This window comes from Meleagris gallopavo, chromosome 3 (genome assembly GCF_905368555.1).
Source record: "Meleagris gallopavo chromosome 3, MGAL_WU_HG_1.1, whole genome shotgun sequence".
In the NCBI taxonomy this organism is placed as follows: Eukaryota; Metazoa; Chordata; class Aves; order Galliformes; family Phasianidae; genus Meleagris; species Meleagris gallopavo.
The window spans coordinates 62,700,320-62,727,544 of NC_139406.1; the positions used below are offsets into that span (position 1 = coordinate 62,700,320).

Consider the following 27,225-nt stretch of genomic DNA (forward strand, 5'->3'; position numbering starts at 1 on the left):
GTAATGATACCAGTCTGAGTGGTGGCAGGATAAGTCTGCCCACTGAAGTAGTTATGCCATACAAGTATCTTTGCGAATACCAGGAATCAGCTCCACCCAATTTTTTCACCTGCCTAAATGCTTGAATTTTCAATACATACTGTCTATTAAAAAGCTGAGAGCTTTGAGAGCTGGTAGCTTCTTGTCATCTTTTCCCTTCCAGATCCCAGAGGTTCTTTCACATTGGACTTTATAGTGACCTGCAATGGTAAAAATTAGGTCGAAACAAGGCAGCCAAGCCCTGGCAATATTGACTATTGATCCAGCTGTACAGAGTCAGATTACTTGGAAAACAACCCTTCAATTTTTCACTCCACTGACGCTGTGGGGCAGTTGCTTTTAGGATCATTACCCTTGTCTGTAAAATAGAGGAATGTGAGAATGTGTTTGAGTAAGTTCTGAACCCATTTGAACTTTGTGGGTTTGAAACTTAGTCCTAGAGTCAAATCATTGCTTTCCATGAACACATCACCTCCACAACTAACCAGGGCATTCACACCAAAACTCTGTGGTTTAGCTGGTCCATAAATCATCCATAAATCACACTAATGCTGTAATTAGTGTACACAGAAATACCCATTTTGCCAACGCCTTATCACATATGACAGTTGCTTTAAGATGGAAAAATCCAAAAGGCATGTGTTTCTTTATTACACTAACTGACAAAGAAATTAGTGCCACTGATGTGATAGCAAGGGATGCCAAAACCCTGTCTCTAGCAGGCAGCTTTGCAGTGAAGAACATAGGCACTTACACAGTGTTTGGATAGCTGGAGCTTTAAGCTTTAGGGGCAAAAGCTGAACAGAAAACAGTCATAGGCCAAGAGAAGGAAAAATTGGATACAACTTTTCCACACTCATGAATTTCCCTTTCACTTCGATGGCATACAGTATTCCAGAAAAGGAAAACGACTCATGTAAGGAAAATGTCAAAGGTGGCCCTGATACATGAAAATTCCCAGGTCCAAGTAACAAGTTGGTCATGCAGTAAAGAAAAGAGCAAGGAAAGTTGTGGAGACATTTTTTTTAGTAACTAATTTCTGTGTACTCAGTCTGCAATGAAAGAGCCCTTTCCCCAGCTCTGTAAAGATAATAATTAGATGTGACATTTTTTGACAATTCAGTCAGACTCTGAAAACTCAGTGTCCCATATCTTAGCAAACCAGATCACTGAGGTCTGGTTTTCATTGGACAGTTCAGTTCCAGCTCTTTCTGGAGAGGACATCGACACAGATGGGACAGTCCTGAAACACATATCACGAAATGGAGAAATAAATATTACAAAACACATTGAATTAAAACTAAAACAGACAGAATTGAGGGGGCATAGCAATGCAGAGAAAAAGGAACCAGCAGACAAAAAGATAGCTAGATTTATCTTATATAGCTAGATATCTCTACTCTGGTGGAACTGAAACTTGGATTAGGCCTCTGTCTCAGTGCGTTGGCTTATGACAGAAAGCAGAAGAGCACGATTCTAAGACTCAGCTGGCTTAACAAAAAAAGAACTTGTGAAGAATATAAAAAGACCAGAAAAAAGAAAAAGAAAAAAGAAATGTTGAATGTAGAAAGAAAGAAAACTTCAAGATTGGAAAAAACCTGTCTCACGCAGCAAAACAATCCTAACATCTAAAACATCTAACCACGAAAATGTTTAAAATGTCTTCCAGTTCTCAGGTATACTGAGCACTTGGAATGTCCTCAGGGGAAAGAAAGAGCAGCTGTCAAGGTCCAAATTCTGGCTCAAGAAGTTGCTGGTTTAGACTAGAAACTGATGGGAAGAGGGAAGGCCTGTCAGACAACAATTCCTCTGTGTTCACCCTGTTTGTTGCACTCCTTTCCTAAGCATTTGCTATTAACCACTCTCAGAGACAGACTAGTAGACAATGCAGACCTTCAGCCTAAGCCTGCGTCTTCTAGCATTTAAGACCCAAAAGTGATGCATGAAATAAACCCAAGCAGCAAGAATTTAGACACAAGTGGCCATAGTGTCTAGATATTTGGATGCGTATAGAAGTGTGTGATCACATGCCAAATTCCTGCTGAGGAACTAGAATTGATGAGATCGGTCCAGACATGGGTCTCTAATTCAGCTCGGCTTTCACACTACAAGTTGTAAAGTCATTTATCACTGAAGGAGCCCACATATTTGTATTACATTAGCAAAAAGTTCCCATGAATAAAACAAAGATTTTTATTTTGAAACTTTCCTTCAAACATACAAAGTCTCAGAGTACTCTCCCGTCCCCCATAAAACAGAGAACAAAGATTAATTTTCAATTTATGCAGTAATTTTTACAGTCAAGTGTAACAAATAAGATAACAGATTTTCCAGATGTCCCAAGTTCTGAGGCAGTATTAGTGGGACTCGGCTGCCCTCTCTTGTGCAAATTGAGATCTGCACCGAGATCAGGAGTTTCAGCCTTAAAAATACTTGGGAGGCTGCTCTGCTCTGTGCAGGAGAGGAGATGTGACCATTCTCACACCAGCATTGATCGAATGAGGCTATAATGTTATGTAGATCCAGTCCTGTTAGAAATTAATACATTTGTAGCATTTTTAGAAAATACTTAGTTTCTCACAGTTCATCTCTGCAAGTTCACTGGGCAAAATGCAGTTCCCTCTTTGCAGATTGCCCAGTTTATCTCAAATCCAGAGCCTAAAATATAGACCTGTTAAAGAGTGCATGTTTCCAGAAGAGAACTGAAATACCTAAACTTTAACTGCCTGGGTTGTCCTTTCTTCATCTTTGTTCCACTCCCGTTATACAATCATATAATCAGCCTTGACTCCTGTTAGAAACTTGCTGAATCTGAGTACCTTATGTGCGTGCAAAGTAACAGGATACTCGGTAAATACTGGGATTTGCCTCTTTCTTCCCAACACATTGTTTCTTCTTGCCTCACAGTAGAAAATCTGTGCAAGGAAAAAAAAAAAAAAAAAAAAAGGCCTTTCTGGATCATCAACCTTTTTAATTCTTCCTGAGAAATGAAGCAAAAAATAACTATTTTCTTCTTTAGGTTACATGAGATGTTCATACCTATGGAGATTTCCTAAAGCTACTCTGTTATTTAAATTTTGTGATAAAGCTAAAATTCTTCACCTATAGGCACAGAACAAACAGTGTAGACTAAAAGTTTTTTACTGTTAGTGATAATTTCCCTAGCTCTTGACCTCACAATAAGGGAATTCTTAGGATTCACATCTAACAGCCTTTCCTCTTTGGAAATGAAGTGTTCTTACTGCTATGCCTTCCTTCTACCTCTTTCTCGGTCAACCCATTTTCACAGGTCTCTTGGCTATTGACTAAAATTGCTGCTGGAGTCCTTAGTATCTCACAGAAACCTGGTAGATTGACTGAATGAACCCTCAGGTACTGTCAAAAGTTAAAATGGACACATCTCATATAAGAAGCAGCCAGAACAAGACAATAAGTTTTGTATCCAAAGATGGGCTTTGTGATACTGAATGAAGATGAGAAAGAAGGGATGCAGCTATCACAAATCCTCTTAATACTTCAAACTAGAATGGAAGGTCCTGGTTACTTGTTTTTTCCTACTGTTATGTCCAGCACAGTTTACTGAGGGACAGTCAGAAGGTATTCTTTCATATAAAAGACACAGGTAGGTAAAAAGTAGCAGGACTACAACAAAGTGAGTGAACGGAGCCTTGACTTCACTTAACTACAGACCTGGCCAGTGTGACTGTGGAAACTTGGTGGTAACAGGTCATTAGAAGGCTACCTCCCACCTTGAACCAGGGAAGCCAGAAAGGAACTGTGGAATCACAATTCCCTCCTTGGTCTTCTAAGGTAAAGAGTGCAGTCTAAATCTAGACCTACTCTGGGAAAATATGAATAAAACAGCAAAAAACTGCAGTGACTTGGGCCTTCTCACTGGGAAAACAGTTCCCCACACACACAGCCCTTCATTTTCCCCAACAACAGTGTCAATTAATGTTCTGTATGGCTAAGCATTTGTCTTAACCACACTGCTTGTAATTAGCAGTGTCTTTTAATACTAGGCATCTGAGACCTGCAGAGTTTGAGTAAAAAGTGCCAGGGCTCAAGTGTTTATGAGCAGTTCATACAGAGCAGGAAATTTCTTGTTTTTCTTGAACAGTTGCCCTGTCTCTACTTGCCAAAAACTGCATGGTGAACAGTCATTACCCAATTTAATAGAGATGTGGGCTAAAATTTCTGCTACCTGGTTTTACACATAGGCTGTGGTTAGAGGGGAAAACAGAGAAAAGACTCATTGCTTATATGTTGGTATGCAATTTAAGTGAAAGCAAGAAGTTTAAATAAGTCACTCTGTCTACTGTCTTAAAGCAGGCTTTTAAATTCTTGCTGCTGCTTTGGATTAGTGATAGATGAGAACAAATCCTACAGATTCTACAATCATCAATTTACATGACATTCAAATACTGCCCTTAAGACGAATTTTGCCTTTCATGTTTATCTTTAACTTTGATTAACAGTGTGGAGTTTTGTTCTGATAGTTTCATTTTGCAGCAAAAATCACAAAAACAGAAGAGCTTTGTCTACCCCTTTTCTTTAGATTGTATTTTTTTTTTTAAAAGTATTGCTTCCATACCTTCTTGTTCTCTATATTTGTAATGATTTTTAAGTGTCAGGTTTTATTCATCATTGATTGAATATATACTAATCCACCAGGAACAAAGTAACCCCACAACTATCCTGCTTACCCCTATGTTCTACGTACAGGACCACAGACACCTTATGGCATTGACAATGTGCTAACAGTTTGGTATATTGTAATGTTTGATTCTGCCTGATTTTGGGTCTGTATTTTGAGTTTGTTCACCACTCAGATGGGCAGAATAAGAATTACATGGATTAACAGAGCTCAATGCACGAGACTCAGGGCAGTGTACTTACATAGAACAGAATAGTGGAAACTGAAAGTTAACTGAAGAGTAAGATAGCCTTTTTCTAACTTCATTTTAGTAAACTCAGCCCTTTGTCAGGAGATCATTTACATGGTAGAGATAAAGACTTTGGAAAAATGATTTGTTGATGTAATTGTAGGAAAGGAAGAAAGGAAGGAAGGATGGAAGGAAAAAAAGAAGAAAATTTGCTTAACACTGCCAAAATAGAAGGTTTCAGATATCACAGCATATTGATGCAAATTCATATTTTATGCTCACCACTTACAAGAGAAAATGAATCTTATTTTTCTCTTTCTCTGCAATCAGAAATTGTGCATACCATCTCCTTTTCCTACTAAAAAATAATACTAGTGTCATGCAAGGGCATTTTCTAGATAGCTGTCAAGGAAGAAATTACTGAGCCACAGACTACTTACATTCATTTGTAGCTCCTTTACGGATGTCTTCTTCACTACTCAAATGTGAATCGATTATCTCCCCAGTGCCTAATACAATTGAAGATTTAATGGCCAACTGGTCACTGGTGCAGCTTCTCACACACCATGTGAGAAAGATTGGATCTGTATCACCAAGGAAAGAAGGAGAAAGAGGTGTAAGATGCATCAGCATCAAATCTGTGTGTCAATCCTGGTAGATCTCAGGGGGCTCTTTGGATTAGTATCTGAGAGGATTAGTTGGGAAAGGACCAGAAGAAGACTGACTTTTTCTGTACAGTTTTGGAGCAGTGAAAAATCTAAACATACTTTCAACCTGTGAAGTTTCCCACCTACGAAGTTTCTGGAAAGTATATAGTAATAGATGAAGGAAAAACCTTGATAGTGAGAAAAAAAATTCAAGGCCTCTTGAAGCTAAAACAACAAGTCGTGAGTAGATGAGTTGGAATAATGCACATATTTTTAACTGCTGCTACAATTACTACAAAAGAAAGTGATGGATTTGTCATCCCTTGCTGAAGTGTGATGGGAACCAATTATTTTCTGTAAGATTGGCCTCAGTCTCTGTGGAAATAGAAGCAGGCAAGAACCTATAATTTATGCAAATATGCTAATATGTCCTTTTAATGTGAACAGTATAACAGTGGAAGAAGTGGCAACAAAAACAAAACTGAGTCTAGCTACAGATTACAGATAGATGATATTTACCCACGAGTGTATACTGAAAACAAAGATTTAAGGGTAGAATTGATTAAGACCGAAACAATGGCAAAGGTAGCTGCGGAACAGTTTATCTCTCCAGCCTAACCATTTCAATTTTACCTCCTCTATGGCCTACACAGGGATGTCCAACCCACAGCTCACAGGCTGCATGCAGCCTGGCCCAGCTGGCAAAGCCTAGTTCCTGCCCTGTGCCTTATTCATGTCATCACTTTTTGTTTTGGCAGTACGTACATTTGTGAACAAATGTTTTCAAGGATGAAGCACAGGAAGACTACAATTTCATCAAAAATCTCTGATGAACACTTTGAGAACTCGCTAAGAATTGCAGCCACTGACATCAAACCAGATATTGATGCATTAGTTTTACAAAACCAAGGTCACATACCCCATTAGATCTGTGTTCTTGCTGCTCTTTTTTTTTTTTTTTTCATTTAATAAAAAATATTAAAAATTAAAGTAAGTTTTCTTACTTATATACATGAACTATATTTTATAGTACATATTTTATTAGGGTTGCTCCAAAAATAATGCCTCCTGTTTTATTATATTGAGCCATGGTGTCAGAAGTGGATGTTGATGGTATGGCAGTAGAGGTTGAACCTTCCTGCCAATATTCCATTAGCTTTTGTTGCTATGTGACAGATGGCAGCAGAGGAGCAGTCTGACAAAATGACGTCTAACATGAAAGTGTGTCTGAAGCAAAGGTGTGGAACTGAATTCTTCCATGAAGAAAAAAAGGTATCCATTGACATTCACTGACACTTGCTGAATGTTTATGGAGACCAAACAGTGGATGTGAGCACAGTGAGGTGATGGGTGGTACATTTCAGCAGTGTCAACAAGAGTGGGTCACCCCTGCTGGCGCAGATTTTTATCAGTGAGGCATGCAGGTTCTTGTTCATTGCTGGTAAAAATGCATAACTAATGGTGGTGACTATATTAAAAAATTGTGTTTTGTAGCTGAGATTTTGCTTTATCAAGTAGTTATTGTGCTCTTTGTATCAGTTGTAGTTTCCATGGAGATAAGTAGGAGGTATTATTTGCAGAGCGACCTTTGTGTAGGCAGCCCAAGACAATCCCTCTTCACTCAATTTGGCCCAGGCAAGCCGTAAGGTTGGACACCCACGGCCTACAGGAACTTCTGCCTCTATAGCCATTTTGATGACTGAGGGCCTTAAAAATTTCTAGCAAAGTCAATACAGATAAAATGGTGTAATCTTCTCTGAAAGTGGATTTTGTATTTTTGATTGGTAGGTGTTTGGAGTATCCTAGATTGTCATTGTAATTCATCAAATGAGGGGAAGGTTCAGGTATCAGAACAGTACTACAAACTAACAGTAAAATCACTTAAGATTCTAAATTTTTGTAAATCCTGAAGTCTTTTTTTTTAATAAAGTTGCTTCATACAGGTATGGAAACTCTGTTTGGATAGTCAGTTGCCTGACTATGTGCAAACAAATGATTTTTTTTTACCTTTGACTACTTAAAAAGCTAAATTCTTCCACATGCCAACCTCTGGGTGCTGAATGCTTACATACCATTATCTCTTTAGATTTCTGAGTAACGTGTTTCTAAAATGTTCTTTTGTATAAACCATATGGAGGAGATAATACTTTTGCCTTATATGAAAAAAATAGAAGATGTGTGCTATTATTTTTAATATTTTACTGTATAACATACAACATAATTAGAAACACAACATTTTGTGACTTTAGAGAATAATTCTGAGAAGACTTTCACTTGAACAAGTGATTCAGACATCAGAAAACTTTCATTACTTGCACCTATTTTTAAAAAGAGTATTTGGGATTCTGAACATTCGCAGGCTATTTTTTAAAGTTTTTTTTCTTCCACTCCAAAATGAAATAAAACATTTTCTCACTATTGCCTCCCTTCCAAAATACATAGGTAGAATAAAAAGGAAGGATGAAAAACGTGCTTGTTCAGACTGACAGTTCAGTGTAGGGTATTAAAAACGGACACTGTACAGTGGGATTCAGTATGTTTGGGTGAGATAAGTAGACACTGTTCAGTTATTGTCCCATCATTTTAAAGAAAATGCATTTCTTTGATTCTTTGAGCACAATGATTAGAGGAAAGCTAAAATTATTTCAGAGGGTTTTAACATACTCTTTTTCATTTTTTCACTCTCCTGAATGGTAGGGTAATGAAATTTAGTATCAGCCAGTATATTAAAACTCTAAAATATCTACTACTATTCAGGCCAAGCAAAGTAAATTGTGGTATGCTGTGGTGTGAGTCTATTGCTGACATGAATTCAGGTAGAACAACATTGTATAAAGCAGTGAAGTGCTGCTTGTGTGAGTTGGGATGATTTAGCCTGAGTAAAAACTATAGCTTTCTTTACCTAAAGCTTTATAAAATGAGAGAATATGTGTGCCAGTGTTCAGAAATAGTCCCTTACAAAGTTTACATTCTACTTCATTTCTTTGATTGAGTTCTTCCAGACTTCATGAAATACAAACCAAATGATTGTTAAGGCATATTACTTCAACATCCATTTAAATTTCACATGCTCACATGCTGGTGGTACCATTTTCTCCATACAGCCTAAAGGTATCCTCTGGAAATATATTTATTAGTTATCATAATAAGTTCAGTCTCCTTGTAAAAATGCTTCTCACACTAAGTGTCCATTAACATAAATAACAAAGTACTGGACATAAAGGATTGCTCTAGGTACAAATGAGTCTAAAAGATGTTACTGTTAAGCTTTAAAAGGTCGTGCAAGTACTGAGGCTCTAGTATGGTTCGATTTGAAAACATTTGTCCCCACATGCTAACGCAAGTTCATATATCTGGCTCATCAACTGCTTGTAAATGCAGACAGTTTCTTCCACAATGTGTCCCTCTTTGATTCTAAGAACACTCCATCCCTTCTTCCCGTTACCCCAGCAGGCCTGATGGAAGCTGGAGTGCTCACCTCTGCCACAGTTCTGGGAGATCCACCTCTCAGACAGCAGATCTTCTTCTCCATCACAGTGAGATCCTTTCATGCCTCCATGTTACATCTTGACAGCTTCACTACTTCCAGTCTGCAAGGCGTAAATAGGTTGTGTGAATGTTACACTTACAGGGCATAAATAGGAAAGATGCACTGTGTCATACTACTTGTAGATCCAAAAGCAAATATATTGCCTGGCCTCACTTTATTGAAAACTGGCAAACTACGTTGTAAATTTAAAATTTGCTGTTTAAAAAGACGATTTTTTTTTTCATAGTGATTAGACAATTTTCATAGACAATTTCAGTGATTAAATTTTAATTCTCACTAATTTAAATGGAAGATACACAACTTGAAGAACAAAGAGCTTTAGAGATATTCTGTAATCACTTCACATTATTCTTTCCTTGCTTTGGTTATACACAGGAACAGGTTTAAATTCTGAGAATCTATTGGATCCAAGACATTTTAGGCAGCTACAGTTTTAGGTGGCTCTTCTCTTGAAGAAGTCAGCTGAGGAAGTTTAATATTTTGTACACTCTCTCACACATTTGTTTGTTTGGTTTTCCTTGGATTAAAACTGCAAATACTAAACATTCAAATGAGTATTTAATCCCACAACAACGTTTATTAGAGTGCCAGAATTGCTTCAGGCAAACTGTAATTACCAACAAATGTAAATGGTTGCTGCTGTGTTATTTGTAGCTGTGAATTGTAATTTATTCTTTTACCTGGAGTCCACTGTAAAGAGTAACACAAAGCAGAAATGGAGAGACTAAAACTGGGAGGAGCTGTGCGTCAGAGACATGAGACTCTGCAGTGGTACGCTGACATGGAAGTCATACATTCTGCTCCCCCCAAGGGGATGAAGGCTGCTCTCCTTTGTCTTTCAGCAAGTCCACTTAAAACTGGAAAAACAAAGAAAACAAAAGAGTGATTCCAAATCTTCTCAGATGCTTTTAGTTATCAGCAGTCCTAGGTTTAAAAGGCCTTATGAGATAGATGAAAAAAGAGAGCGCTGTGTACCCTGATTTCATTTTCCAGACGGACCATTCAGACTTTCACCTCTCAGTCCATCTGTGGGGTGTATGAAATGAAAAGACTTCACTACCAGCTCTGGAAGGCTTTTGCAATCTAAGGCAGTCAAAATCTTTAGTCCAAACCTACTGTCTATAGATGAAATCTGCAGCTTTGTCTGGACGGATTTCCCCTTTTTAAGGAGACTGTTTTCAATAAGGAGAAAGCTAGCCTTAGAAGTAGGGGGAAGAGAGTCCATTAATGAAGCTGTCAGAGTCTATCCTCTTCACGCAGTGTCAGAAGAGGATACAGAAAAACAAAACAAATCAGAGGACCAGTCATCACCTCTCGTCTGTATTTTATCTGTGCTCCCACTGTGCAAGGAACACTGTTTGCACAGTCTGTAGAAGTGGTTCACAGAGTTCCCTTTATCCAGGAAATTGCTCCTTAACATCAGGGAAACATTCTTAACAGGGCAGGGATGTGATAAACTATCAGGGCAAGATGACCGATGATACTGGCTCTTCCTGGGAATGTTTTGTTGCTTAAATATTGAAGAAATAAAGGCTGAGAAGGTAGAGGTTATTTTCTCAGGACCTGAAAAAATTCATTTCTGATGCATCAAAATTATTTTTTTTTACACCAGCAGAAGTTTTTATGCTCCTAACATTAACTAGAAAAGCAGAAAGAGATAAAAGCTGAATGTACTAAATTTTTAGAATAAATCCTAACCCGCTGATGTCAAAAGGAATTTTGACAGAAAGTCAATATTTCATTGCTGCATTTTCCAGACAAGACAGATTTTGGCTTATCAGCAGAGAATTAAACTAAAAAGGTGAAGGTACAAGGAGACATCTCCAATTTCTGGAATGGTTATATAGCAAGCAAGAACATATGGTTGTTTAGCAAGAGACACAGTAATTCTAGGTATCTTCACAGTGCCATTTCCACTCTTCTTACAGGCTGGTACTGATCAGATATGAGCAGATTTTACTAGCTGCAGTCACTATCTCTCTGTTGAATCAGTCTCGGGATACAACAGGAAGAAAATACTTCCATAATTTTTCTTGATCGGATACAGACCTTCAGGCTTAAGCAATGATGTCCTCTCCTCTGTTCAGACTGTATCTTGTATACGGTATTTGGAGAGAGAAGACAGAAATGACCTGATGTGAAACAGGATTCATTACAAATGGAGAAAAATATTTATTTTGTGCAACGATGAGCAGCTCCAAGACAGGAGTAGTAGCAGTGGGACAAGTTTTATTACTTTTATTCCTATGTTCAAAGAAATAATGGGAAGAAAAATGATGTTTCTGGTGCATCTGCTATGTTGGTCACTGCTGGAAGACTGCCAGCCTCAAGTCTGCTGGAATTCAACATATGAGGCTTCACTCCTGCTGCCAGGCGTGCAGCTGAAAGATGCTGTGCTGTATCATGCAAGATTGTGTTTGACTCCCCTCCCTCCTGCCCCATGCACATTCCCTTGAGCTACTATGGTAGCAGCACTACAGCTGTAATGGCCCTGACTCGTGTTCCAGCGCTTCTCTACCCTTATTCTAAAACACTTTTTCTTTATTTCCAGTCTAAATCTCCTCTCTTTTAGTTTGAAACGATTTCCCCTTGACCTATCACAACAGACCCTGATAAACAGTCTGTTCCCTTCTTTCTTACAGCCCCAATTAGATACTGGCAGGCTGCTATTAGGTCTCTCCAGAGCCTTCTCATCTCCAGGCTGAACATCCCCAGCGCTCTCAGCCTGTCCTCGTAGTGCAGGTGTTCCATCCCTTAGATCATTTTGGTGCCCCTCCTCTGTACACACTCCATCACGTCCATGTCCCTGCTGTACAGAGCACTCTGTATCCAGACGCAGCACGCCAGCACACCAGCAGGCCGCCTCTCAGGGCGCATCTCAGCGCGGCAGCCACCGGGTGGCGCCCGCGCCGCGCCCTGGGCGGCCGCGGGAGGAGTGAGGAGGGGCTGCCCCGGCGGCCATGGCACATTACAGCTGCTGGGGGCTGCTCGTCTGCGCTGCTATGCCGAGAGGGGCCCTGCCTCCCTCAGAACGGCCCGGAGGAGAGTGCAGTTCACTTAAGAGGCGATAGGGGGCAGTAAGGACCCGCGGAGATTCTGTGAGCTGGAGGCTGCGTCTGAAAACGGGGAGCGTGTGTACGCGCTAGTAGAAACGGCGAAGTGTTATCCCTTGGAACCCAGACTCACCCAGGGCTGAGTGTCAAGAGAACGTAGGGATGAAGACACTCAGGTATCAGCTGTCTTTGGTCTCTCTTTCATAATGCAAAGGGATCAAGTGATGATAACTGGCAGTAACGGTGGTGGTAATCTATGATAGCCGCTGCTCTCTTACAAACTCAGGATATCCTCAGATTTTACCAGCAATGCGTTTGGGCAGTTTACAGAGGAAAATTGTGTGCTTTTACCCACAGGGGTAAAAACCCAGCGAGGGATGGCAAAAAACCAGATCTGCACAGCTGTTCCACCCACATCAGGTCTATACTCAGTCTGAAAGGGGAAAATATGTCTTCTTATCTTTGAAGCTTGATGAACAAGGTGCTTATGATGTAATTTGCATCACAGAATCAGGCAGAATATATAAAGTGGAAAAGAAATGTGAAATAGTCCCCTAAGATAAAGGAACTGTTCTGGTCTGTACCACAGGATGAGCAAACACCTCACCTAGCACCACTAGGCTACTGTAAGAAACAGATTGGCAGCAAGTCCTGTGGTTACAAGTGTTTGCTATGATTAATGGCTTGAAAATAATTTTCAAAGTATATTTATGACATACTGTTATGTCCTAGCCAAAATGAGGCATCTCAGGCTTTTCTTTTAAGAGAATTTTCAGATTTTTTGTGCCTTTCCAATTTCCTTTTAGCTCTGTCTGTTAATGCTGCATGAACATCACTGTCGTGCCTTAAACTATCAGATTTGCATTCTGAATATCTTTACCAAGGTTGAGACAGCTTAACTGTACGCGTATCTCTCTGTGTATCAGCTGACTGTCATTTCTGAATAATTTCTCATTATTCATGAGCTGTTATTCCTTATGATGGTCTACCTGTATGTTTTGGTCTCTTAGTCCAGTTTTTGTGATGCACTGAACTCCACCAATATGGCAGCTAAGCTTTAATCCAGTAGCCCTACAGAAAATTGTTATATTTTCTCTTTGCTTTCTTTTCTGGTTTTCACTATGTCAACATGTCTTCCAGCCAAACAGTTCTCCCTCAGATACTGTAAATTTTGCTCTATTTCCTATAAAACACTGCAACAACGAGGAACAACCCAAACAGATGTGATATGTGTTCCTCCTGTGATGAAAACTATCTATGATTCTCAAGTTGGACAGCCCCAGAGATCTTTCTAAATAGAGAAAAGGACTTGGTTAACTGTCACAGTTCTACAAAACTGTTCTCACAAGCCTGGCAAATCTCAAGCATACTCATGTGAAAATGTCATACCTAGGAATATAATACATTCCCTCAGAACTGTAGTGCACCAAATCTCCTTCCTACTAACCAGTAACATAATCTCATATTATTTTCCCTCCTTCTAGTTAAAAAAAAATAAAATAAAATTTAGTGATGTCCCAGTGGGACAGAGAGGAGGGTAATGTAAGTAGTTTCCAAGATGGACACAATCCATTTGTCTGATCTGAAAAAAATCAGAACAAAACGATGCAAGGTGTTCTCTGCTACTTGAGGTGGGAATCACAGATTGCTGCCTGGAGCAGATGTCATTAATGCATGTATTCACTCGCTCCCCAAAAGGGATGCAGATAGGTCCAGACCATGTGGATGCCAGAAGAACAATGAGATATTCAGCAAGTAAAAAGATTTGCTGTTAGCCATCTTCCCAAGGTCTCCTTTTTACGTTACAGAAAACATTAAATGCACATGTTTATTTTGTGAGGAAGATGACTTGTTTCTATAGGAGAAAAAAAAAGACATTGGTTTTGTTTTCCTCATGATGATGACCACAGACTGTACGTCTTCTAGCAGTTACGTGTTCTTGAGGCTTCCCAGAACACTGAACTACTCCACTCCTCTTCAGCCTTCTTCACAGAGCAAGAGGGACTTCCCTGAAGAAATGAATCACAGGGCAAGTCAGGATCTTTCAGTTCCTTATTGCAAAAGACTTCTGTTTCACTTTGGTCCCCTTTTCCTCTGAACAGCTTGCCCTCTGAATAATACTCAGGACATGAACTGCTTCGAACTCCTTTGTGCTTATGTTCAAGGAATACAATAGTTCCTTGTGGTATTACAAACAACCAAGATTTTCTGTGAACATTTACGCTTTTTTTTTACTTTTTATCCTTACTGCAAGCCACAGAATGGCTTGGGTAGGAAGGGACTTTAAAGATCATCTAGTTTCAATCCCCTGCCATGGGCTGGGTTGCTACCCGTTGAACCAAGCTGCCCTGGTCTCTATCTAACGTGGTTTTGAATAACTTCAGTGATGAGGCATCCATGTGCCAGTGCTTCATCATCCTCTGAGTGAAAAATTTCCACCTAACATTTAATCAAAATCTCCCTTCATGAAAGGTACATTTTAGTAAGAATCGCAGAATCACAGAATTGCAGGGGTTGGAAGGGACTTGAAGAGATTGAGTCCAACCCCCTGCTAAAGCAGGTACCCTACAATAGGTCACACAGGTAGGCATCCAGATGGGTCTTGAATATCTCCATAGAAGGAGACTCCACAACCTATCTGGGCAGCCTGTTCCAGTGCTCTGTCACCCTGCCATTAAGAAGTTCTTCTGCATGTTAACACAGAACATCCTATGTTCAAGTTTTAGGCCATTACTCCTTGTCCTATCACTACGTACTACCAAGAAGAGCCTGACCTCATCCATTTGCCTCCCACCTCCCTTTAGATATTTATAAACATTTATCAGATCTCCCCTCAGTCCTCTTTTCCCCAGGTTGAACAGACCCAACTTACTCAGCCTTTCCTCATAAGGGAGATGCTCCAGGCCCTTTATCATCCTTGTGACCCTCCACTGGATTGAATTTTGCCCTTTACTGACTAGGATTTACAGTGTTAATACTGTTCCTTCTTCCATCACAGCAAATCAGAATAATTTTTGAAGAAAAATCAGTTTGTTTTCAGAATTTGTATCCATATAGCTTATTCTTGTTGTTCCTATGAAAATTCCTATAAGCTAATGCTGCTGTTTTATATCCGCTGTGTACATGCTGTCTGTGTTCACTGCACTGAACTTTGTAAACTCCTACAAAGTGATGCAATCCTTTCCTGCTCTTGCAATTTTTTGCTCCAGATGCTGAGCAATTAGTTTCCTTGGGTTGGGTTTGTGCCTGTTCATATCTTCAGATTTTCAGCTCCTCCTGTTTTGTTGTCTTGAAACACTTGCAACATAATGAATTATTTTCAATGCTGGAAATTTTAGTTCTTTTAAACAATTCCACCAGCAAGAGAGGATTGAGTGATTTCCTCTGGTTGCTAAATTCCAATCACATCATCAAGGTTAATTATAGTTCTTCAAATAGCATGTTTTTTGTCCCAGACCCTCTCAGATCACCAGAACCAGCATTGCAGAAGTGATTCATCAGCCAGTAGGTTTTCTCAGTTTTGTTTGTCTTGCTGGATGATTCTATATGAATCACACAGAATCATATACAATGTCAGGGATTGGACAAGACCTTGAAATGTCATCTAGTCAAGTCCCCCTGGTGGAGCAGGAACACTTAGATCAGCTGTCTTAACTTTACTAGGAATTTTAACTCTGGCAGAATTCTCATGCTGCATTCCAAATAAGGCATTTTTAAAATTACTTTTATAATTAATTTGCAAGCTGTTCAGAACCAGTGAAGAAATTGAGACCTATTTCTTCTCAGAACCTGAATCTTAATGGGCCTGCACTGTGGGGACACGAGACTCTTTGCAGTGCACTCTTGTCAGAATATATTACAAATATCAATTTCTATAACAAGTATGTTCTTAAATGCATATATTTCTCAAAAAAACACACAAATAATTTTTTACCATACCCATGTTTTCAGAGTCCTAGTGTGAAAGCATTTTTGCTCAGTTGATTAGAAATCTGCTTTAAGCTTGGGTAAGAAAATCTTTTTAAAAGCCATAGGATTTACTATCCCAAATATTTCAGACACTTGTTAAAATAACTGTTTCCTAAGGATTCCCTACACTTTGCACTGAGTACCATAAGATTTTTTCCTTGAATGGGCAAAGGTCAAACAGTTAGAAATTTATGGAGTCAGCTCAGCATCCATCCTCTGTGCACTGGTCTGTATACAAATCTCTCAGTTTCAGAATGGAGAGTAGTAAAGACTTCTCAGTAATGGAACATAATTCTTAGGCATAATTACCATTAGCCTTGGTGAGAATCTCTGCTGCAACACCAAATCCATATGTGATGTAGTGTAGAATTAGCTACTTGTGGAGGAAGTGACTGTTCTCTAGTAGAACTGATAGCTTTCCATGCAGTTTCATTCAAATAATGCAACTATTATTTGGTTATATTATAAACTCACGAGTGGATAGCTCCACAACCCAGTTCTTCCTTCTTTTTATCTTGCTTGGCTCACATGAAGTTCAATCATCTAAACCTGGGTTTATCCTACCCAGTTTTGGATGGTTAACTAAAAGGTTAGATATTCAGTCAAATCTTCCAACTGGTCACATTAGGGTCCTTCTAAAGCCAATGAAGAGAGAGAGAGGAACTTCTAGATAGTTAATGAGATCTTAAAATGAATTTCTCCCTCATTCACCCGGGAGACCTCTATTGCAATTGTATTTCTAACTATTGTCTTTACTGAACTGGAAAAATGAATCTTTGTTCAGAATCCATAGCATGGCTAGGACTATTTTAAAAATAGCCTGTGTATAAAGCTATTAAATGGGAAATGCATGGGTTAGGTATTTCTTAATTGCAAACTATGTTTCTTTTACTCAGAATTGTTAGCATTTCCAGTATGGGAGATGTATTTTCCTTGTGTAAGCAAACACACGTATTGGAAAGGAATGGATTTGCATTGGAGACCCAAGTTTTCTGGCTGATGATCTGCTCGGTCAGAGTCTCACATAAAGTAGACAGAAAAAATTTCACACAACATTTATACAAATTTAAAGTCATAAAAATACTTCTGGGAGACGTATGTTCCTCTTGATTGTCTGCCAGGACAGTCAGTGCAGGTACTCTGCATTTAAGATTGCACACAAAGCAGGTCTCAGCTGAATATGAATTGCAGATCTGATGGCATTTTATTTGTAAAACAATGCTAGCCAAATTTGTATACCTTTATGGAAACAAGATGGGTTCACCTTGTACCTGCTGCCAAAGAACAAAGACGTCATTAACGTAACAAAATATTCATTGAATGCAAACTTGCCAAATGTAATAGAAATATATGTGGACTGCTCACTGCCGTGTTTGTGAACTGCAGAAATATAAGACAGTTTTTCATTTAAATTCTCCCTTCATCTAGTTACATAGATCACATGCAATTGAAACACTCAAACTTTGAAAACCAAATGAACTTACTCAATCTGGTAGGCAAAACCATATTAAAAAAAAAAAATAAAGAGCCGCAACACATTATCTTCCTATGGAATCTGTTAATGTTTAAAGAGAGTATCTTGATCATATAAAGCACAGATCTAAATTTCATCTGTTTGTGAGTTAAAAAATAATTGGTGTGTGCATTTGTGTGTAATTTTGAAAGTGAGGCATACCAGAACATATGGCTTGCCTGGCATTTCCCTGAACTCTCATCTCAGGACAAATCCACAAGGAGCACGTCTGCTTCTTTTCTTCCTAATCAAATAATGCCTCTCACTGAGATACAAGAAGAAACCTTGTTTTACTTTTTACAAAAAATACTTATGAACCCAAGGATTAAAATGAATGATTTGAAATACCAAAATCCATCCTCGTTAGAGAAACTCAAACATGCTTAATCGCCATATTAAGATAAGTAATTACACCCTGACACATATCTTTATGAAGAGGCATTTGAAACAAAGAAATGAGGCTTACTAAAAGCTAAATTTTTCTCTCCTGATTTTGTCTTTAAATCTTAACAGTGAATGTTGAGTATTTTTATTCTAAAACTGGTGATACTCCATTGGGGCACCACCATCGTATGGATGCGTCTCTTACAGCAATAAAGACAGTAAGTGCATTCATTATTTTGCAAAGAAAGTATTTTTTATATACTTTGTAGCCTCAAACACACACAAAAATCATGAGAGCATGTAGTATGGTGCACGGATGGAAGCAATAATATGTTTTCCTTCATGTCACACTCCTCACCCCCAATTTTGGCCTACTGTATTTACTTAATATAACTACTTCATATTTGGGAATTTACTCTGAACATTTTTTTCCATCATTTCACATGGACCTTTCTATACTGTTTAAAGTTCTCCACGCTTTCCTTGTTTTTCCGATCTCCTGGAGTCGTTAGCCAATTACAGCTGGGATCAAGGCCAAAAAAAGCTCGGTATCACGACTCAGATGATCTCAAGTGGCACCTCAGTTAAATTGCTGAATAATCTTTTCTCTGGGGTTCAGATAAACATTAGTTGAGTTTTCTTATACCTTATGCTTCCTTCCTTTTTGATTTACTGTTCATATTGTTTTCTTTTTACAAAGCTTTATAGATATGATTGGTTGGGATTCTCCCTCAGTGGCACAACTACCACTTAGGATACTCCTTTCTTCACAGCCTCTCTCTGGGTAAAACTGGAAGATAAATCGGACTGCAGTCTCAGTACAACTTGCCCTCAAATCACAAAAAATAATTTCAGTAGATCCTGGATTAAGCTCTCATTCTGTTGTTCAGTGGCTATGGACTATTTCATATCTTTCAGCGAAACAAACACTTTTCTGCAGTTCATCCGTATGAAAGATGTTACTGAAAGTCAGTCCTGGGTTTCTAAGCAGTATTTGAAAGCAGAAATCCGCAATGCAAAATGACCTGAAACCAGGCTAAACTCGTACTTGTTAAGCAAATGCTTCTCCTTCCTGGCTGCTTAAATGAAGGAGAGGACGCCTTTTCTTCTCCAGAGCAATTCAGCCTTCACCCTTACTATGAATTAACCTCTGAGAAAATATTTGATGCAGAAGAAAACCTTATCTCAGGTGTTTTGCTCTTAAAGAAGGAAAAGTCTGCTTCCAACTAGAACAACTGAGCTGCTTATCCCACTGCACAAAAACAAATAAAAGCAAAACTACAGATGGAAAAGGGAAATTGATGAACCGCAAAGAAGCTGTCGCACTATCTTTCATGCTGTGAAGTAGAGCAAATGACTGAAATAATTTTAATATCTAATTTATTTTCCTGGTTCAAATAAAAGATTATGATAATAAATTCCATAGGGTGTTATATTGTGTTTTTCCCTGGTGATTGTCATAGTACTGTACCTTATGTGAGCAAGTTGGGGTGAAAGTGTCCTTGTCTGCTGCTGGAGATGTGTCTGCTCTCAGGAGATAAGGAAGAAAAGGGTGTGCCTACAGAAGAGACTTTCAAGGATCTGCACTGCAAAGGTGGTCCTACATTAAAACAGCCACACACTGTCACAGTATCATTAGTCATTGTAACCAAGCTTTTAATGTCATTTATAAAAAAATAAAGTTATTTACATTTGCAACTTATTTGATGGCATCCTCCTTTTATTACAGCATTCGGATTAGTGAAGAAACATCACTAGAACTCATTTGACGGTCAACTTATCAAAGGGAAGCATAGCAGTATAGAAAAAATGTTTAACACGTTGTGAATCCTTGCAGCATCACACAATTGATTCTTTACAGCACATGCACCCTGGCCTTTCAGTGAGCAGAATTTCTCCTCCATATTAAGATGCAGAAATTGTGCCACATCTTGGGGACAGTCCCACATTCTTACATGTGGCACTCTAAGGCATAACCAAAGGAATTAGTTTCATTCCATTAGGTGGTAGCCTAAATGCAGAATGTAGCTGCTTACATATTTTCAAGAAAACTCCGGTTAAAAGGACAAAAACAAAGAATGGTTACACTTATTGCATAGTTGCAGTAAACCCGACCCGTGAATACAAAAGCCATCAAAATATATTATAAATCTGAGTTTCAAAGCTACTCTAAAATACTGCTTTGCTTTAGAATACAAATAACACTGTTTGGGGTTAGTTTGTAGAGTTGTGTTTTGGTCCATGCTGTTAATTCTGTAACATTCTGTTCCTCTTCCATTAGTTTAATAGCCTCAGAACAACAGGTCCTCAGGCAGTGGCACGAATGGCAAAGCCCAAGAAAGGCTTTTCCAAATCTCAGACTTCAGCGGCTGCAGCCAGTTCGTAACAGCTCTCCTTTCCAGCGTCTCCTTCCTTTACTGCTTTAAATAGACTTCCCTCAGAGCTCTAAGGGAAAGAACTGAGGGGAAACACAGATTTAACACATAGAGATGGGGTGTGGTCCCCATCTCCGGGTCTCGAGCCGATAAATCATAGCTCTTAAAAAGATCCAGCCCATAAAAAAAGATCGACAAGGGAAAAAAATTACTTTGGCTAAGCGGTAGTTCCACATAATCTGCTGGCGGCAGAGACGTCTTTGGTGTCAGCGTCGGGTCGTCCTGAGACCACAAATGGCCAAGTCTGCAAGCAAAAAGAGGGATTTGGCGTTAGAAAGTTTATCCTAGTGTGAAACCAGAGCTTTATTACTGATAGATGTCTAATTCTACTTCACTTGCAAACACGTCATCGTGTTTTAGTCCCTGCGGGAAGCACCGAGAAAGCTGACTTCCTCTAACAAATATTTTCATTATGCTATTTTCATTATAATGAAATGCTCCACGTAATGCTGCGACGGTCAGCAACAAATTGTTCACATCAGGCATGCACCACTCATCTCGCTTTGCGACTGTTTGCATCGTTCTATAAACACAAGACTTAGAAACTATTCGGAAACGCTACGTGAGCCAACTTCATACCCTCGCGGGCGCTTGCTTTTGGACTGCGAATTGCTCCTTTCTCGGACGTGACACTTGCTTCCTACCCGAGGAATTGACCTCTCCGTGGTTCCCCCCACTGCCCGGACCTCCAACACCCGCCCGGACCCGACACCCGGGGCAGCACCGCCAGCAATTCCCGGACGGCTGCTCGACCCGAGCGCTGCCGGCTCCCGGGTTCGCTCGCCGGCATCCCGTACCAGGTTGACGGGGTGCACGTAGCCGTTCTCGTAGCGGTCCTCTTGCAGCAGCTGCCGGAGGTGCGCGATGTAGCTGGAGGCCAGGCGCAGCGTGTCCAGCTTGGAGAGCTTGGTGTCGGGCGGCACCCAGGGCAGGCTGGTCTTCAGCCGGGAGAACGCTTTGCTCAGCACCCGCATCCGCGCCCGCTCCCGCGCGTTGGCCGCGTTGCGCTGCGACTGCTTCCCCTCTGCCGCCGGCCCCCGCGGCCCCGACGGCGCCTTCTTGCCCCCGGGACCGCTGCCCCTCGCCCGCTTCCTCTTGCAGCCCGCCGCCCCCGCCGCGCAGCTGCCCTCGCCGTCCTCCTCCTCCTCCTCCTCTTCCTCCTCCTCCTCCTCCTCCTCCGCCGCCGAGGAGTTGTCCCCAGAGGGGTAGAGCTCGCCACGGGGCTGCCTCTTGCCCGCCGCCGGGTAGTCCAGCTGCAGCGCCCGCAGGTCCATCTCGGGCAGCTCCTCCGTCTCGCTCCCGGAGCCCGCGGACATGGCCCCTGGGGGGGGAGGCGGCGGCGGCGGCGGCAGGGCGGGCGGCCGAGGCGGCTGCGGGCAGCGCGGGGCGGCCCCGCCGCGGAGAGTCCGTGTGGGGGCGCGGGGGGCGCGGCGGGGGGATGCGCCCCCGCACAGCGCTATATAGCGGCGGCCGCGGGGCCGAGAGGCGGCCGGGCCGGGGGGAGGAGGAGGGGGCAGCCCCCGGCCGAGCCCCGCGGTGGGGCGGTGCCTCCCGCAACGCCCGGCGCGGCGCCGCGCGGAGGGGCGCGGGGCCGCCCGGTGGGCTGCGGGGTATCGGGCTCTGCGGGAGTTCCCCGCGAGGGAAAGGACGGGTGAACGCTCGGGTAAACGTTCCACAGGGGGATACGAGAAGAGTCCCCGAGGTGCATCCCTCCCGCGCCCCTGACACCGCCTCTTCCCAGGATGAATAAGCAACACATTGCTTCCCTGCTGCCCTCCCGGCCCTGTCTGCGCGCAGTTAAGCAGAATAACAGTTCCACTACACAGAATAGAAAAGAACCTAATGACTACAACAGGTGGAAAGATCTTGTCCCGAAATTTCGCTCCCGTTTTTTTTTTTTTTTTTTTTTTCCCTTACATTTCCCTCCCGAGTTAAGTGGAACCTTCCCGCTGCCGCAGCGCGACTTTCCTGGCATCCGCGGCCGTGCTTTCGCCCAGCGCTCCGCGGCCCGCGGCCACTTAACGCTGTGTAAACCTCGGCTTCGCCCGCTGAGGCCAGAACCACATCAGAGCCGGGTTTGGGAGCAACCCTTCCAAGGGAAACTTGACATTGCTTGAAGCGCCGAAACACGCGGCTGGTCCTGCAACTGGATCTCTTGAACTCGGGTTGACACTGAGATGCTCTCGCTGGCAATGAGGAAGGGGAGCACGCCAGCCTTGGGGGCCGCTTGACCTCCCCAGTTAGCCTACATTACCCCTATATACATGCATATATATGCATACAAACATATATGTATATACATACATATATTTTTAAAGGTACTGCAGAGGGAGAGATATAGGTTTACTTCCCCCCGTGTCCCCCCCCCCCCCCCCACGTAGTCCGGGTTGTTTATACAGGTGCGGGCTGAACGCTTTCCCTGCTAAAGATTAATGGGAGAAAGTGCAGAATTTCTTTAAACAAAGGAGAAAATCGTACCCGGTCTCAAAAGCCACAATGGCAAAATCTCACCTTCCGCGCCCACCTCTTCCTCAGCCGGTTAAAGGGGACGCAGAATGAATACTTCGTCTCATTTAATGTCGGGATGGGGCAGAGAGGGGGTCTGGGAAATAAAGGAATGGCCAAATTCTCAGATCATCTTTGCCTGCACCTTGGTTCGTGCAGGCAATGGGAAGTGCAATTGGGTGAATTGAGAGTGAGCCTCGACTTCGGATTTACACCCAAAGAAGCTGAGCAAAACGGACTCGTCTCAGATCCATCGAACCTCTGATTTCCGCGACCCCGGCCAAGGTATCATTTTCCGGATTCAGGATCATTTTCAAGGCTTTTGATGGGGCATTACATCATGCTCCCATTTATCCTCTAGCCAAGACTTTGATCCTTTAGGCTCTCCGCGTGCTGAAGGAGGGGAAATGCCCCCTGGTACACGGAGGCAGCGTTTCACGCCCGTTATTAGCTACAATCCCTTTCCCTCGTTCCTAAGTTAGAGCACGGCCCGCCCCGCACTGTGCTCCGAGGGCAGCATCCCCTGCTCCATCCTCCCTCCGTGCAGGGTAGCGGGGCCGCGGGTAGCCGGGATGGGGCAGGACAGAAAAACAGCTTTTATGTTCTTTCTGAAGTAAAAGTGCAGCAGGAAGAAAAAAGAAAAAGAAAAAAAAAAAAAAAAGTCCAGAGGCCAAGTCAGGTTATCTCTGGGAAGAGGAGGGGGAGCCGCTAAAAGCAGCGTTCACTCTCTGGGGTGTTGGCAGCGACAAAGCAGGGCGGAGGAGAGAGATGTGTTCTCGATAAAGTGCCTTAAGTAACACTTTCCTTCGGCGTTTGTCCTCTCATCGAACTCGGCAGAACACCCGGAGTCACTTCGCTCCCACCTAAAAGTGCACTCACACTTTCGGAAAGGCCGCGGTGTAAGAAGGGCGCTTTTATTCCTTTGCTCGCGGCGGTGAGAAAGGCAGAATGGCTGCGGGGGGGGGGGGGGGGGGGGGGGGGGGGGGGAACGGAGTCTGGCAAACATCTCAGCCTCGATCTTTCCGCAGAGGGAAAAGGGCTGAGTGAGGAGCACACGAGGCTCCTGCGTGAAGGGACTCCGGGCGCTGCCGGCGCTGCGGCAGCAGGTGGATGAGTGACAGCCTTTGTTTTGTGCCATCTAAAGCAAGAGAGCACTTCTGCGTGGCTGAGAGCCCCCAGGAGAGGCACCTGGGAAGGGAAGACAATAACAATGCCCTTAGGCGGGAGGGGGGGAAGTGTGTTTACTAGACTTTCTTTTGCCTAGCAGCGAGGACTTTCCGAAGAGCGCTTCCCTGAGCAGCCCCGAGGTGAGCATCGCCTCTCCTCCTCCTCCTCCCACCGGCAGCGGCCCCGGGGCTGCCCCGCTCGGGAAGCGCAGGGAAAGGGCTGGGACACAGGGCACGGCCCCTCTGCCCCGGCATTCGCTGCGCAGCGATACGGTGGAGACAACAACGAGACCTGATGACGGGCTCGCTGCTCTCCCCGCGGTTTGGCCCGGGGCGTTGCTCAGGTATCCCCAACTCGCAGAGGTTTCCCTGCGGAATAGGCAGGCAAGCTCTCCAAATACCTTCTGGCGCCAGAAGAAAGTTCTCATGTAATAGATACCCGGCGGTGTGAGAACACGGATTCTGCTCACTTTGTCAATCAGCCGCGGGTGGGGAGAGCCGGGGAGGGGGAGATGGGATTTCTTTTAATTAACAAAGAAAAAGACGAAGTTTTCCCTAATTCTATTATTATTGGTATTATTTTTAATGATGCTTGGAGTTGTGCCGTTGGCCTGAAAGGACAGGAATTAATGGTGCAGCTGAAAGCGCAGTTTATTTCTCCTCTCGGAGCAAATTAGCTGGAATAACAAGCAAACATCAGCAAGAGGAAGCACTCTGTTACTCTCCTCCTTGTGTTTCACCCTGAGAGGGAAGCCCACCGGAGCCAGACGGAAGAGATGGGGAGAGATAACGGCACTGCAGCCTCTCCTTCTGCTGGGACGCTCCACCACGCTCCCTCACTTCGGCCGGGCGGAGGCGAGGAGGAGGAAGGGGGGGAGGGGGGGACGGAGAGGCACACAGCCGCTGGGACGGTGGTGCGAGCAGTACGAAGTGACAGACAGGAGCTGCTGGACAGAAAGGAAAGTCACAGAATCGTAGAATCGTTCTCCTGCAATGAGCATCCGCCTAGACTTTAAATCGATAACGTTGCAAGCAATCGCTTCTCCCACTATTGGGTTTATACCGGAGCTGAAACATATAAACAAAAGATGAGACGGCGACTTTTCTGATGTAATACACACAATTCTTCCAGCTCGTGATCGTGACATACATAGATACGTCTATATTTAAAAAGGAAGAGCTTAAACTCTTAGGTTAAGTATTCAGCTGCAAGGTTTTAACACCAATTTTCCCACTTTCCGAATGCTTGTTTCCATATCCTACATGCTATTAAACCAGAAATTTCTGTTCTTTTCACAGTGCTTCTATAAAGTACTCCCACATCTGAAAACACTTCATTACTGTAGTAGTGCTTTAAATTTTAAGTAGCTAAAATGTTCCAGAGTCTCACAGGCTGCTTCCTGTAACCACCTTAAAATATGCTATTTGCAGATATTTCTTGATGGCTGAAGCTGAACTCTTTTTCAAGGCGTTTTGTGGCTTGCTCACATTTTCATTTTGTGATTGTGGCCATAGTAATGTTCACGGCATTCTGGTTTATTGTTTAGGACAAAGAATAAGACCTTTAAAGGAGGACGGATAGATGGAGCCATACATTATGAACAGCAATGAAATAAGGTTTCATAGACACAGCTATCAAAATCAGAACTCAAATAGTGAACCTTTACAGAGAGTTTCTGTCTTTCATTTCTATCACCAGGAGAAAATGTTATTTTTATTAGCTTTTGTATAAAGACAATCGGACTTGTAGGAGACAGTCCCATATGATATAATCCTGCAGAACACCTCCACTAGCAGAATATCCGCTCTTAAACCAATGGTACTGAGAAATGGAGATTTCTTTCTACTCTCTTCAAACCCTTACATTGTTCATCTTTCATTTTTCGTAGCTGGCACAGATGAGATCAGGCTTTTGCCATTATCTATCCACATTTTTACCATGGATATTTAATTTGAATGATGCTAATAATTATAAAGAATAAATCAGGGTTATAAATGACACTTTTTTCCTTTCACAGTAGATTTCTTTGGCTCAGCAGTTGGAAAAAAAAAATGCATCTGGATTTATCTGGAGTCTGCTAAACAAAACTGCTATTAAATTGATTCTGAGGTTCTCAACAAGTTGCTACAAAAGGAAACTATACCCACAACCCAGCAACTTTTTTTTTTTTTTTTTTAATACAATTATTACTTAAAATTAAGCAGGACTGTTAACCTAGTGATGCCAAATTGGTGGCATTTTTGGCCACCAAACATACATCTCTTAGAAGAAAAATGACAACCATTCTGTGCAAAGTCATTTGCTAGCACAGAAAGTCAGATACCCGTCAAATTTTAGCGGAGCTGACACATCAATGCAAGTTGAAAAGCTGATTCCTGATGTCTAGGTCTTTTCCTGAGGACTCCAATTTGAAATAGGAAACATTCCTGCCAAAATAAGTAGTGTTACATTTGGTCTAAATCTGGAAAAAAAATAGTGCTTGACGAAGGACCTCTTGATGGAATTGAAGTAATGGATTCTACAGTCCCTCTGAGACTGAAACAACCACAATCCTCTCTGAAGGATGTTTTCCAAACTGAAAACTGGATTTATGCACATTTAAGTATTTACAAATTTTCTCACAGATATACTGAATATAACTTGGATGGTTTTTGATATAGAAAGCAATCTGTATTAAACAACACACCTTTGGAAGCAAGCACAAACTGAGATATGTTCTACTGGTTAATAAGCTTCTCATACTAAATTTTATCATTCTTCTGTTGGGGAACGTAAGACAAAGTTTACTTCAGGAAGCACCAAGGGCCTTACCAAAAGTAACGTCAAGATGAAATTGGATCTCCAGGATAGCTGCTACATAGTTCCTTCAAATTCTAATTACTGTATTTCTATTGTCCTACTATCAACCATTTCTGAGGAAGGATATTCAGGAGCCGCTGTAATGGCTTTCTGGCCTTGTTATCCAATGTTGGGTGCACTTGGAGTAGGACACTATAGCATGCTGTGAGAATTAATAGTTAATTCGTTCACCTTAATTGCTTTAAAAAGTTTGAGTGCAACCTGTTGTTTCATTCTAA

At 42.0% G+C, this 27,225-nt stretch overlaps 1 protein-coding gene across 2 annotated transcripts; it reads right to left on the reverse strand.

Annotated features, from left to right (window-relative positions):
- Nucleotides 1-19,676: 19,676 nt before the first annotated feature.
- On the reverse strand, nt 19,677-21,922 carry MSC (musculin). 2 transcript variants are annotated; one of them, XM_085221274.1, is made up of 3 exons: nt 21,274-21,922; nt 20,629-20,720; nt 19,677-20,499 (listed from the first exon to the last, which is right to left on the reverse strand). In XM_085221274.1, exons 1-2 carry the CDS (start codon nt 21,790-21,792, stop codon nt 20,634-20,636), a joined length of 606 nt encoding a protein of 201 aa, XP_085077400.1. In that variant the 5' UTR covers nt 21,793-21,922; the 3' UTR covers nt 19,677-20,499; nt 20,629-20,633. The 2 variants fall into 2 exon arrangements, with proteins under 2 accessions (XP_085077400.1, XP_085077399.1); XM_085221273.1 differs by having other exon boundaries at nt 19,677-20,720.
- Between the last annotated feature and the right edge of the window lie 5,303 nt (nt 21,923-27,225).